This window comes from Nycticebus coucang, chromosome 23 (genome assembly GCF_027406575.1).
Source record: "Nycticebus coucang isolate mNycCou1 chromosome 23, mNycCou1.pri, whole genome shotgun sequence".
NCBI classification, from domain to species: domain Eukaryota; kingdom Metazoa; phylum Chordata; class Mammalia; order Primates; family Lorisidae; genus Nycticebus; species Nycticebus coucang.
The window spans coordinates 32,200,218-32,215,077 of record NC_069802.1 but is presented as its reverse complement, the minus strand read 5'-3'; the positions used below and the strand labels follow the sequence as shown (position 1 = coordinate 32,215,077).

At 42.3% G+C, this 14,860-nt stretch overlaps 1 protein-coding gene across 10 annotated transcripts in view; it reads right to left on the bottom strand.

Moving 5' to 3' along the window:
• LDB2 (LIM domain binding 2) overlaps window positions 1-13,789 on the bottom strand; it is a 338,074-nt gene extending 324,285 nt beyond the window's left edge. For 9 of the 10 annotated variants that reach the window (XM_053577589.1, XM_053577593.1, XM_053577592.1 and 6 more), the window contains exon 1: window positions 13,382-13,740. In XM_053577589.1, the coding sequence (XP_053433564.1) occupies window positions 13,382-13,513 (132 nt within the window). In that variant the 5' untranslated portion in view covers window positions 13,514-13,740. Of the gene's footprint in view, window positions 1-13,381 lie in introns of all 10 variants that reach the window. The other variant, XM_053577585.1, reaches the window with a different exon arrangement.
• Window positions 13,790-14,860: the final 1,071 nt, after the last annotated feature.

Here is a 14,860-nt window from a genome sequence, read left to right as displayed (position 1 = left end):
TAGTCTTTAGAGAGTAAAGACTCATGACCCTGGCGTGGCATAGCTACACCTCCACAGTTGGATCCCGGCCCCCTCTCCAGGCCTGCACACACGCACATACACACACTTCTACGGGCACCCCAAACCTGAAGCCCCAGCCATGCCCAACACTCACCCTTCTCCAACTATCACATCCCCTTTCAAGGCTCAGTTTCTTTGGCTGTGCTGTTCCTTCTGCTTCAAACACCCTTCTGACTGCCCTTCTCAAAGTGGCAAGTTCCCACTCCCTCGGGACCTTCCTTCTCTATAAGTCCTTACTGTGACCTCAATAGGCTCTTTTTTTTTTTTTTTTTTTGGCAGTTTTTGGCCCGGGCCATGTTTGAACCTGCCACCCTCGGCATATGGGGCTGGTGCCCTACTCCTTTGAACCACAGGTGTCGCCCCACCTCACTAGGCTCTTTTAAGGCAGAGACACTACCCCTTTCATCTCCACACCAGTAACAGCATTAAACAAATAAGCCATAACAATAACAGTTCACACTTAGAGAGTACAGGGGCTGCATAAGACTTGTCTCACTCAATCTTTATAACAACCCAAAGACAGATTCTATCAGCATCCTGATACCCAGGAGGGCAACCCAGGCACAGAAGGGGACGTTAACTTACCCAAGGTCACACAGCCACTAAGTAAAGAAGTATGTAAACTGTGTGACTCCAGAAGTTAAGCACTTGATGCTATGCTAGGGGACATAATTTCACTGCACATCACTGCACTGTAATAAAAGCATATGTATATAAGGCTTATTTATAATATATATATAACCAGGTGGTGCCTGTGGCTTATTGAGTAGGACGCCAGCCCCATATACCAAGGGTGGCGGGTTTGAACCCAGCCCCGGCCAAACTGCAACAACAACAACAACAAATATATATATATATATATATATCTGATATAAAAACAGTACAACTCAGAGGCCAGTTACAAAACGCCTGCACCTGTGAAATGTGCCTTTAAAAACAGATTGCTGTGCAGGGTACAGTGGCTCACACCTGTAACCTTAGCACTCTGGGAGCCCGACAGGGTGAGCTCAAGAGTTTGAAACCAGCCTGAGCAAGAGCAAAACCCCGTTTCTACTAAAAATAGAAAAATTAGCCAGGCATCATCTTGGGCACCTGTAGTCCTGGCTACTCAGGAGGCTGAGGCAGGAGGAGCACTTGAACCACGAGTTTGAGGTTGCTGTGAGCTAGGCTGATGCCACGGTACTCTACCCTGGCAACCAGAGTGAGACTCTGTCTCAAAAAAAAAAGAAAGAAAGAAAGAAAAATACACAAAGGTAAGTTGTCATTGGCTACAAAGGATATCAATTGTCAATAGAATATAAACATATATAAGATAGTATCTGACTACAAGGATCTCTTCGATCCAGTGAAGAAAATAAGATAATTACACACAACACACAACATAGCCTGCTTTTTGAGACATCCCGACATCCCTTTTCCCCTTGAATCGAAGACATGTTCTTCAAACAATGCCATAAATTAACTCACTATGTGCCAAACCACTGATTCAAGATCAACATTAACCCTTAAGATTAATTCAGGCTTCCCTCTTTCCAGTAAGAATTGTGCAAAAATATTCTTATGGGCTTTTTAATACAAGCCTGCATACGAGCTGCCTTAGACGCAGAAGTAACACAAGAGAAAGGAAAGCTAAAGTGAAAAGAATCTGTCAGGGAGTTGGGGTGGGGTGGGAATGGATATTTTCCTTGAAAGGAGACAGAGATCCCTGGATTCAAGATTTCTGACTAGTACTGAATGCTCATGGCCCTCTGATAGCCACCACAGTTAACTCCTTTATAGGAGCATCTCTCTACCTTACCAGGGGATAAGATGGATTGCTAAGAATATTGAACTCTCTGAGTTCAGATCAAGACACAAAGGAGGCTGGGTGTGGTGACTCATGCATGTAATCCCAGCACTCTGAGAGGCCAAGGCGGGTGCATTGCTTGAGCTCACAAGTTCCAGATGAGTCTGAGCAAAAGTGAGACCCCTGTCTCTACTAGAAATGGAAAAACTGAGGCAAGAGGATAGCTTGAGCCCAAGAGTTAGAGGTTGCTGTCAGCTATGACATGACAACACTTTACCCAGGGTGACAGCTTGAGACTCTGTCTCAAAAAACAAACAAAAAGAGATACCAAGGAGCCAAGTAATTTTTTAAATATCTATATGGTGTTAATTCTTAAAATGTAAACATATATGTGAATAATACAGGTAACTCGGGTTATATTTCGAGCAGATTTAAGGACACAGTAAAATACTCATAATTTTAATTAAAAGGTCTGGATTCAAAATGATGTTTAGTATGTTCCCAAGCAGGTAAAGATCTTTGTATGTGTACCTGAGCATTAAATTTATGGACAAAAATGTTAACAGCAATTTTTTGCATGCTAGGACTAGACAATTTTTATTCACCTCTTTACACATTGTTGTACATATTTTATAAATACACTACCTTAATAACATACTATGTTTTTAAGATAAAAAGTAGGCATAGATTTTAAATGATATGAAATTTTATTTTAAATAAATTGACCATGAATGTCATAAATCCAACGACAATCAAGGTTAAGGATGTGTTTTTCACTATCAATAACATGATGCTATTCTAAGACAACTGGAAAACTAGGACTTAGGGCATGGGGCTTAGAACATGAAAGTTTTTGTAGGTTGAGGTACAAATTAGTGGTTGGTAAGAGTGTTTAGACTTGGCCAATTCCCAGTTATTATGTACTAACAGCCAAGTCCTGAGACTTAACCCTGAGATTGCTTATGAATTGGCAGCAATGTACAGCCCAACTAAGCCCCACCTGGGTCTGGATTTTGCACTTCTAAAATCAGAAGCTCAGACTAAATGATCTCTCATGTCTGTTCCAGCCCTGAAATTCTAGGATTCAGCTACTATGGGAGTGGTGGGCTCCACCAAATCAGAACCTTTCAAATGCAGGTAATAGGCACCAACTGCTTAATTTCAAGTAAGCAATTTCAGCCAATTGCAGGTAATCATTGTTCAAATTACAAGGCATGAGAAGAGTTGCCTTTTGTGTATACAGCCAAATGGTCAGGCTTGTTTACCAGTTTAGTGTTTGCTTGTCTACACAGATCTTCAGTATCAAGAAAAAATCCTCCTGAGTTCTAAGAAATGACCCACATTGGGAAGCGAAGTTGAACAAGCCCTACTCCCTTCCAAAAAAGGGGAAGGGGGAGCAGCAATTTAGTATTTGATCTATGCAAGATACGTGTCTAAAAAGGTTGATGGAAAAATTATTTTTAGTGTGGAGCTCCAACTACAAATCATTCAGTGCCCTGGTCAATGAAATCAAGTATAGGAAGGTGTGTGTAATTTTTAAAAACTCAATGGGAAAAATCACTGGAATGAGTGGGACAGACATCTGGTACATCATAAGGACAGTAGGGTTGGGCAGCATTACTACCCATCTGCCCGATCCCTCTGGCCAGAAAGACCCCCGTGGTAATGTTTAACACATCACCACGTCTACCATGTGCATTTTCACTGTGTTCAGGGATAAGCCACAAGGTGTCACAGTGGATCAATTGGAAAGACTGTTACCAGTGCAGACCAACAGGTGCTAAGCCAGCTTTCTTAGAAAAGTCTATACCTGGGTGCATATTGTCAAGCACTCTTTATAGAAGAAATGGCCAGGCGGGGCCACAGGCTGCGTGCTCCCACCAGCCCTCTCCTGGTGCCCCCATTTAGACAGCCCTGCAGAGACACTGGTTACATGGAACGTTTCATCATTCACTTATTTCCAGTGAGTTCTTATATGGAGCAAACCCCAGTCGAGGCTTTTTCCCACCAAAATGGAGTGTGTCTGGTCCTACATATTGGTCAATTCATGATATTTAACCATAGGCATGTCTCTCCCACAACAAGGTGTACGATGACCAGGCCATCGCTGCTGTAACAGTATTACAGTATTACATACCTGAGAACACCAACACCCCAAGGGCTAGAATATGTTATCGCAAATTTTGTTCACTAATGTGAAATCAGCTAGTGCAGGCCGTGTAAAAAGTATTTTTAAAATTACTTTTAGAAATGAAGCAAAGTTTTGCATTACTTATACTACTTCACGTGTTCAGAGAAGGTGAACATGGGCATGCTCAAATCATCATAGTTGTTGTTTATTTAGCACCTATCATAAAATACTACCGGGTATTTGACCTGCACTGGCACTTTACAACGTTAAAACTCAGGCTAAGAAAAGTAAGACTCAAGAAAGTCAAGAAACTTCAGATCATACAGCAAGAAGGAGACAGAACTAGAATTTAGACTCAAGTCTATCATTTTTTGTTTGTTTGTTTTGAGACAGAGTCTCACTTCGTGCGCTGGGTAGAGTGCCTTGCTTTGGGCAGAGCACCTCTGCCTCCCAAATAGCTGGGACTACAGTCATGCACCACAATGCCCGGCTAGTTTTTTCTATTTTTAGTAGAATTGTGGGTCTTGCTCTTGCTCAGGATCGTCTTGAACTCCTGAGCTCAAGTGATCCTCCTGCCTTGGCCTCCCACAGAGCTGGGATTACAGGTGTGAGCCACCACACTCAGCCCTCAGATCTGTCTTAATGGAAGTCAGACTGACGTTGAGGCCTTTCTATCCAAAGCAGGTCAGTTTTTGTCACTCCAAAGATATCGGTAGAAAAGATTATCTATTATTTCCTAACCAAGAGATGCACTCATACACAAACACAATCTGATTGGAACAAGTGGTTCTATGTTCCGCACACCCTCTCTCTCCCATACACACCCTACAGTTAGCAGACACAGTTATTACAGACCACAGCATCATATGCTGATATAACTTCCTATATTTTCTGTTGTGCAAATCACTTCAAATAAGCTAATGAATGTCCCTGAAAGCACTTTCCTAAAATTCAAAAGTGTTCCGGGAAATGTAAAGCATTATCATGATTCATATCACAATTCATGGCTATGGTAGACCCAGAGAGAGGGAAGTAGTCGAAACGTTAAATGAGGGGGGAAAATTAGGGTAAGTATAAACATTTTTAATCAGAAGTCATGAGATTTACTCCGAGAGCAGCATTCTCAGGTCAACTCGCCCTTCACAGAAGAAATGCTTCCTTCTGGGGCTGCTTTTCTCAGCAGATGTGGGTATATGTTCCTCCAGGGGACACTCACAGGCCATTAGACCCATAGACCCTTCTCCAGCTGAACTGTAGGCAATTGTTGGTAACACTCAGGGCAAGCTCCAGCATCAGTCTGCTTGGTGCTAGAACTACTTAGTTTCCTTTATTCAACAGATATACAATATTTTTTGCATATTAGCCAAGTGTTGCAAGGTACTAGGAAGATAATGATAAATAAGACACCAGCTCCCTGACCTCATGAGACTTAAATTCTACCAAGGACAAACAAACACTTAGGGAATAAACAAGAAGCAAGAAAATAGCAGCTTGCAGTCATTCCTAGGAAGATGAAGAGGACACGTAACAGACTGAGGCTTACCCTTAATTGAGGTGACTGGGGAAGGCCTCGCTGGGAACAGGACACGTAAGCTGAGGGCCTCCTAGTGCTGGGGTGGTTCTTCCCTATCCTACTTTTCTTTGAGTTACCTAATTGATTACCTACAAATAAAGCCAGTGCCATGCCAAATTCTGATTCAAATGAAGTTGCCCAATGTTTAGAGGAGTCGTTATATCAGAAGCCATGTGCCAGAATTCCACCACTGAGTGCAAAGGCCTGGAGATGTGAATCGGCTTGGATCCTTTGTGGCCCAAGCCCAGTAAACACGTGATAAGGGATGAAACGGGACAATGAGAAGGAATCGATCAGGACAGCCTGAAAGCTGGAGCAAGGAGCATGGGGCTTGTTCCAGGCATGAGGGAGAGCTGGAGACGCCCACGGTCAGCTGTCTGCATCAAAGTGTCTCCTTGGCAGTTTGTGGGGAACATATTATAAGGTGGGATGAGGAAGCAGGTGAACAGTTAGGAGGCCATCCCCATTTAGAAAAGAGAGGATAGGGGCTTATAATGACACCAGCAAATGGTAGTCCTCTTCTTCATGGCAAATCTTTAAGGCTAAACTTCTATTTTCAATTAGAAGACTAAAACTTCAAATTATACCTAAGGGCAGGGTATAGTGGCAGGCCAGACAGTGTTGGCTCACAGGAATGCTCCAGGAAAGAGCACTGATCAGGTGGTTAGAAGCTGGGGCTGGGGATTCGAATCCCAGGATGTCTATGTTAGACTCAGACAGCCTTCACCCTCCAAGCCTCCGTCTCCTGTCTGCTAAAGGAGTGCCCGAATACAAGATTCTCTGGCTTTGGGGAGACCAAATGAGGATATTCATCTTATCTCCAACAACTGGCAGGCAATGGCCTCACAGGTAGCTCACAGAGCTGCAAGGATAGGAAGGAAATGCTGCCTCTCACCAAAGACCTCCGCAGAGAGACAGGATGTGGGGAGACCAGAGCAAGGATTAACTAGGACAGTGAGAAGCTGAACACGTCAGGGGTTCTTTCCCCTCCCCGTCTTTATTTTCTCTAAGATTCCTAATAGATCACTTGCAAAGCAAGCCAATACTGTGCCAAATTCTAATTCTAATTTAATTGCCTAAAGTATAATATTGGTCATTATTGCAGAAGGAGCGACACCACCTCAGAGGGACAGCTTTGGTACTCAGGCTGTTACTGTTTAAAACAATCAGAACACCAGCTTTCATAGAACATGACTAAGGAGAATCAGGCACTGGGCAAAAGTAAAAATATGTCTTAAGTAAAAAATAAATAAATAAAACTTTAAGCCAATTATGCACAAGATTCTATTCTAATACAATTCCAATGACTCATCGGATTGATAAAGTGAGCATGCCAAGTATTCTTCAATACAGAGTGTTTCTTGGTTTGTTGGTTTTGTTTGTTTTCAATCACCAGCATATATTTTTCATCCCAGGCTCCATTTCTTGAACTGTCACATGGTCTATTATGAAATTAAGTCAGGCAGTTGAGGTACAACTACTAGAGACCCAAGTTAAGTGGATGGGGTCAACTCCCAAGTCACCTCTACAGTCAACTTGTCCTAGGACAAAAATGAGTGTATTCACAGTAAAACTTTCTACAGGGGCAATTAGAGTCCTGGCTGGTATTTCTTATTTCAAGAGAGGTGCTGTGGCAGAGTAGTTAGAAGTACAACCTCTGAAGTCAAACTTGACCTTGGACAATGTACAGAAACTCTCTGTTCCCGGGTTCCTCACGAGTAAAAGTGCAGATGTTAGTGGTACCTATCACATGAGGTGATCAAGAAGGTTACCTGATCTGAGGCACTGAGCATTTGCCAACAGGCAGGGAAAACTCTAGAGGTGCTAGTTATTCTGTGCCTCCCTTTTAGAAAGGCATGTGCCTTTTCCTCTGAGAGTGCACTCATCATACACAGCGCAATAACCTACGATGGTTCCTCACATAACAGTGGGTTTATACCACCTCCCGTCATCACCAAATGATACGCTTCTAGGGGCAGAAAGTGTCTTAACTCTCTGCACTTCCAAACTCAGATATTGTCATTGACGGAAGTATGAAAATTCTTGAAAGAATGGCTCAAATTTTAAATATTAATAATTACCTATTTCAGTTCAAAGGCATGCTACCAGAATTTAAATTTAAAAAAATTTTTAAAAGAAAAAACTGGACTCCAATTGATTAAAAAAAAAAAAAGAAAGAAAGAAAATGTTTTGTTCAGAATGACAAAGGTATTTGTAGCATCTACATCAGTTGAACATTTTTTTTAAATGCTGCATTTTCTGACATTTCAAAGAGAGATTGTTTTTCCACATCAATTATACTTGGAGGCCCACCACCAAGTCCAGATGAGTAAGTGTATGAATCTTGCTGTTAACAATTTATAAAGTTGGATGTTTGAGATTGTTTTTTGTTTTGTTTTCTTGTTCAGAAAGGGGGTTGCTCTGCGTTTCTCATGAAAAATGAGTTAATGTGGACAGCGGTAATAAAAGGAGATTTATGGTCTTGTTCTCCATACAATTTAAATTAATTTCTTTCTGAAACCCAAACAAAAAGCTAAATTAAAAAATGCATAGTGTTTAAATCCTACATCATAATTTACACTCCAAAAAGGGAGAAATTTAAATGTGCATTGATTGAAAGCTGATAAGAATCTGTGTTAAATTTGAGTTGAAAGTTTGCAGCAATTTTTAATTAAAAACAGTTTCCATAGTAAGAAAATGGAAAAAAAAAAAAAACAACACAAAAAGATGTCAGGAAAATAAAATCAGTACAAAGCTCTTGCAATTTGTTTTCTGAGGCCATGTAGAAAGCCTGGAAAATCAGAGAGTTTGGAAGTTCTCATTTTTAAAAATGTACTTTTGGTTTCATTTAACATTTTCAAAATAGCTTTCCTTGCCACCACCCATCCCCTCCCCCCACCTCACCAATCTCCTACCAAAAACTTGCAAAGTTCTGTTTTTAACACTGAAAATCATTCATTAACCTCAGAGCAACAGCAACATTTTTCTTTGTACATTTCTAAGGGGGGGAAAAACCCTCCAAGTTATCACAAAGCATTTTCCTTTTTTTCACCTATCCAAAATAACTAATCTCATTTTAACTAGATTCCATCTGAACATCAATGATACTAAGCTATTCCATGAATAAACATGATGTTACAACGTGAAGCCCTGTGACTAAAGTATATAAAAATGTAGTTGAAAGAAAAGAGGACTAAGGTCCTCCCTCCTCCCCTCTCCCTCCCCAGGGAGTTTTAGATTTGAGCTGAGGAGGGGTGAAAACCAGCAGATTTAAATCTCAAGGTCTTCAAACATTTTTAACATTCATACTAAATCCTGTAAAACTAAAAATTGTAATTCTAAATAAAATCCTTTTGTGTACAGCTTCTGATTATAATAACAGTGTTTTTTTTCTTTTTGGAAGGGATGTGTAATACTGATAAAAGAAAATAAATATTAAAACAGAAGAATTACATAATGGAACTCACATTTTTCTGATGTTTATGGCATTTTTTAAAATTAGCATGGGGCCAACATGAAAAAAATACATATACTTAAAAAACATCTTCGTTTGAATGGAGACATTTTAGGTCCTTTGAACGAGAAAACAAGGTATAGAAAAGTTAGCCACTCTAACAAAGATTTGTGTAACTTTACTAAATTCTATAATAATCCAACATGAGTTAAATCCGTCCACTTAAAATGATGTTCACTACGATGTTTCCCGTGTATTTTACCTGTGTTTTCATCTCATAGTACATTGTCAGTAAATGAAAAAAAATATATTGTTTTTGTTTTTATTGAAGCTTCTCACAGAACAAATTTGGAGGTTTATTGTTACATCCTATCTGACTATACATATAACGTTAAATTATGGAATTGTGCGGTTGTATTCTTCCAAAATATGTCTGGCACAGAAAGACCAATTAAGTACATGAATTTTGGAAGATATGGGGTCAATTTATGACAGCATATATAGCAGAAAAGGTTTGCTGGAGAATGGCAGTGACCAACAGTGTCCCAAGCTCAAAGAGTTAGTTCCTCTTGATTTCATTTTAAAATTGGGGGGACACCCACACATTTCTTTATGAAATTCCATTGCAATTCTAATGTTGCAATGAAATTTTATTTCCCAGAATGTCAGCAGCATTTAAAACACATCATTTTGGTTGTTGTTTGCTTTTTAATGCATTCCTATTCCTTGTAAAGAAGGTGAAGTCCTATAATCTCTTAGACACTTGCTTTCCTTTGCCTGGAAGCTTAGGGTTCTGGATGACCCATGATAAAAGAAATGTGGAGGATGTGGGTGCACACTTTAAAGGGAGTGAGAAGCAGAGCCCTAAAGCAGATTGAGCTCAACTGGGGGAGGGGGAGTAGGGGGCGCAAAAGTGTGAGAATTGTGTTTCTCAGGGAAGGTGCATTAGTTCTCAAACTCTCCTCTTTTATCTCCTGATTCATTGGCTGGTCAACAAACGTTTACTGAGGAGCTACACTGTCCAAGGATACTTGCTCTAAGAGCCAGCTTTAAACAAGACTGATTGTCAAGGGCCTGAACCTCCAAGTCGTCTTCACTATCAAACGATTATTTCAGTTCCATTTGTGATTTTAAGTAAAATACCATGAGCAAGGAAATAACGTCTACACTCTTAACTCTATTGCATAATATTTTCTCTTACTAAAGAAAACCAACCTGAATTCTCAGATTAAAGGGGAACTGCCAGTAATTTGCAGATGCGGAACCAAGATCCATGCCAACTACTTAGTGAGAGTTAAAAATAGGAATAACTCCGAATCCAATGCTCTGTCAACTGAATCTATCCAGCTTCTGAAGGACTTTGATTTTATTTAATTGGAAAAAATACATCAGTCCCCACGAGAGAACACCCTGGGGTCAGCGATGGAAGAAGAGCAGGAAAATGTCATGGTTCTTTACTAATTTCTATCCATTCAAAAAGAGGTTTCGGGCGGTGCCTGTGGCTCAAAGGGGTAGGGCACCAGCCCCATATGCTGGAGGTGGTGGGTTCAAACCCAGCCCCAGCCAAAAACCACACACAAAAAAGAGGTTTCTAGGAAATCTCTGCAAACTTGATTATAATTTCTTCATCACAAACCGATTTGCTAAAATTTCATTCTAGCCAAGTCTATGTTCCAAAAGGAATGAAGTCTGAAAAGTATTATCCAAGGGTGTGTGTGCGTGTGTGCGTGTGTGTGTGTGTGTGTGTATTTAGAATTAATGAAATGATACTACATACTACAGGAGTGAGGACCAGAAGAGAGAGAGATTAAGAGAGGGGGGGAGGAGAAAAAAGAGTTGAGTCACTGTAGCCCCAAATAGCTGTATGCATTGGTTAAATTCTTAAAGTAATCACTCAACGACCTCTTTGATATTGTGTGACTGCGAATAAACTTGATAACTCTTGCTGGATATCATTCATTTTATTCTAACCAATTTGTTTCCAGGACTGAGAACAGCATTATCACAGATAACAGTCATTGATTAAAGGCATAGTGTAACTTTTCATGAAAAGTTACTTTTTTCCCCTAAGGACACATCATGATCAAAATTTAATATTTACAGTTAATATTGAAATATCTTAGGAACAATTGTTTTATTTTTTCTTTTCTTTACATGAAATGAAAATAAATGTATGGAATTGGGTTCATGACACCATTTATTGCTTGGCAAGGAAAAGAAGTGTCAGAGCAATTATTTGGATAATTATTAAAATGATCAATTAAGGGGGTGGGGAGCATTTACAGAGGTTGCCTATAGAACACACCAGAAAATAGTTCCTAGCTCTTTACTGTCATAGGCAGAGAGGTTTAAAAACATCTTTAAGATTTGACATAGCTAGCTTTCCTCTTCCAGTTTTTAAGCTGTGAGAGTTTTTTTCCTGCTCAGAGCTCAGTCTTTAAAAGCAATCCCCCGTGATCCAAAAGTTAGGAGTTTCTGAGTTTAGCTCTGACAAAAAATAACATGCCAAATAACAAAGCACACTACTGATGGGTTCTTTTCAAATACCTTGTCTCAAATGGGAAACAAATATGGGATTGTATTGCAAGGCATGGATTTTTGTGAGGGCCAGGGTAGGGGAATCTTGTAGATAAGTCTCCCAGCTCAGGACTGGCCCAGTGTTACGGGCCACAGGGTACACAGACAGCAGAGAAACCTGCAAGGCGATGAGTGAAAAATCTCTTTCTGCAACTCCTCAAAAACTTTCTAAAATTTGAGGTGGACACAAGTTATTTTTCAATCTTGTTGCTTTTCTAGAATTGAACCATAATGGTCCCTGTTCCCCTTTTAAAAATTAATCATACTTTAAAGAGACTTTTTTTTCAAATTTGCATTGCAATGACTATGTACCTGAATGATAAGACATTTTCTGTCCTAATCCTTAAAACAAGCTATATCAACCAACAATCAATGCAGAAATGCAAGATTCCAACACACAGTTACAAAGATCTGAAGGAAATACACAAAACAACACGCACAAATATCAGTCCCTGCCAGCTGCTTACTTCCCTAAGCAAAACAGAGTTTGCAGGACTCTAGAAGCCAGTCACTTCTGAAAGAGCAACAGTACCAGCAATTATATTTAACATCTATGGTATATTGGCGTATAAAGAAAATAGCAGTGATAAAGACAGCCCAGCTTTTAAAAAAACCTAAGTCCTTGTTCAGCAATTAACCAATCAGAAAGCAGGTCACATCTTGTTAGCTGCATTAATTACATTAAATGTTATGAATTCTCTATGGCTCTGTTAATAATTCAGGCAAATTGTGTTTTATTTTATACTGCAAACTAAACTGAGTCTCTTTCCAGAGTTAAAAGTCAATCTTCAATCTAAAATTCCACCAAAGCTATTCCCTAAAAGCACTTTGGCATAAATCCTCTGGGTATTTTTTTTTTCTCTGCAGAGAAGACCAAATTCCTAGCAATTTCTACTTCCTAAAGTGACTTTGGTGCACCTATGACAAACTCCTTTTCAGAACACTTCAGCACAACACCCCACCGTACAGGCAGCTGGGTGACCCAGCACCAAGATCTGTCAGCTGAGCTTGCACAGAGAAAAGGTCCACTGACACCAAATGTTTAAATTGCAGGAGGGGAGTCTGGAGTTTTGCATTTAGAAAAGTTCTGAAAGTCCTGTTCTCTCTGCTCCCAGAGTTATTCACTGCCTCCCTGGGAGGCTAAGTCTCCCTCTTACAGGCACAAGATCCCAAATATGCAAAAACTAAAACTGACTTTCACATGAGCCTGCTGGTGTCCAAAGGTCCAGGCAGCACCAGGAGAAAGTCAAGAATCCCCCTGCCCCAAGCAACTGGTTTCTGAATCCAACACAGAAATACACACACCCATGTGTCCCTCCTAGTTCTGAAAAGTGGGCAGGGTTACGCCTCTGCCCCCTTTACCTCAATGCTGGTGACTCTGAAAAGCAAATGCAGGTCAAAGCAGGCTTCCCCTGGGATTTGTTAGAAAACAAATACAAATAAATAAAAGGGCTGGATGCAAATGATCACTCTTGGCATTAACATCTCAAGAAACACCAACAGGAGCTACTCTGAGCCTGGGAACCTCAGAGTTCTGGGAGAGCAACATTTCTGGGAGCAAGCGCTGGGTTGTCTCTTTGGAGATTCGGCAGAAACTGTCCCCTGCTCCAGGAGTTGCTGTCCCTAGACATCCACCGTTCAAACTAGTGGGTTTGTGCTGGCACTCGTCCCCACGGTCGTGGTGGTATCTAGTGGGACACTTCCCATAGGTAGAATTCTGCCAGAAACCCCAGGAAAAACCCATGCACAGTTTGCAAAAAAAATATATCCACAGAGACACGGCCGGGTTGAAGTACTCACCTCTGAGCGAGACTGCAGTCTCTTGTTCATCTCATAGATGCGGTACTCCGGCTGCACCACGTACGGTGTGTGTCTCCTATAAAATGGGCCGAAAGGAGACGAATAGAAGGGGTCGTGCGGTGTGCTGGACATCTTGCCTGCTTGTCGAGAATCAAGCTAAACAGAGTACCAGTAACGTTTGCAGAGCACATGGGCTGTGTGCTTCACAGTACAAAGTAGGCGCACGCACACACGCTCGCACACACGGAGGCAGCCAGGCAGGCGGAGCACAGGCTGAGAACTGCTGTCGGAGCCCTCGGTAGCTGGAGAGGAGAGGGGGAGCGGGAGGGAGGGAGGGAGGGAGGGAGAGGGAGAGAGCAGGAGCTCCAGGGAGGGAGGGAGGGAGGTTGGTAGGGAGGAAGGGAGAGAGAGAGAGAGAGGGAGGGAGGGAGGGAGGGAGAGGGAGGGAGAGAGAGAGGAGCTGGATAGCTTTAGGCACCACTGCTTGTTTTTAAAGAAGCAGTTTGTGGAGAGGTCATTTCCTGTCCACACTGTAGACTAGTTCAAAAATATAATTCTCCTCGCAGTCTGACAAGAGGTCTGAGGTTTGGTTTTAATTTTTTTTCCTCCAGCCAGGACCCTGGTCTAGCTAGGCTTGTTAGCACAGAGGTGGTTTAACTGCTGGCTGAGCACTCACCTCTGACAGCCACTCTGTTGTGATGTCCCAGAAATGGGATTACTACAAAATACAGAAGCACCAGCACCGTGTCCCTACCCCCCAATCATCTGAATTTGGGCTGGTGATTCACTCACATGCCAAGACTTATCTGGAGACTGACCTGCCCCCTCAGTTTACCTTTACTTGCTGTTGCTCCATTCTTTTCCTTCTGCCCCCTCCACGCCCCATCCCTCCCCAATCACCCCTCTTCCCAGCCCCTCTACACCCCATCCCTCCCCAATCACCCCTCTTCCCAGTCCCTCTACACCCCATCCCTCCCCAATCACCCCTCTTCCCAGCCCCTCTACGCCCCATCCCTCCCCAATCACCCCTCTTCCCAGTCCCTCTACGCCCCATCCCTCCCCAATCACCCCTCTTCCCAGCCCCTCCACTCCCCATCCCTCCCCAATCACCCCTCTTCCCAGTCCCTCTACACCCCATCCCTCCCCAATCACCCCTCTTCCCAGTCCCTCCACGCCCCATCCCTCCCCAATCACCCCTCTTCCCAGTCCCTCCACGCCCCATCCCTCCCCAATCACCCCTCTTCCCAGTCCCTCTACGCCCCATCCCTCCCCAATCACCCCTCTTCCCAGCCCCTCCACTCCCCATCCCTCCCCAATCACCCCTCTTCCCAGTCCCTCTACACCCCATCCCTCCCCAATCACCCCTCTTCCCAGTCCCTCCACGCCCCATCCCTCCCCAATCACCCCTCTTCCCAGTCCCTCCACGCCCCATCCCTCCCCAATCACCCCTCTTCCCAGTCCCTCTACGCCCCATCCCTC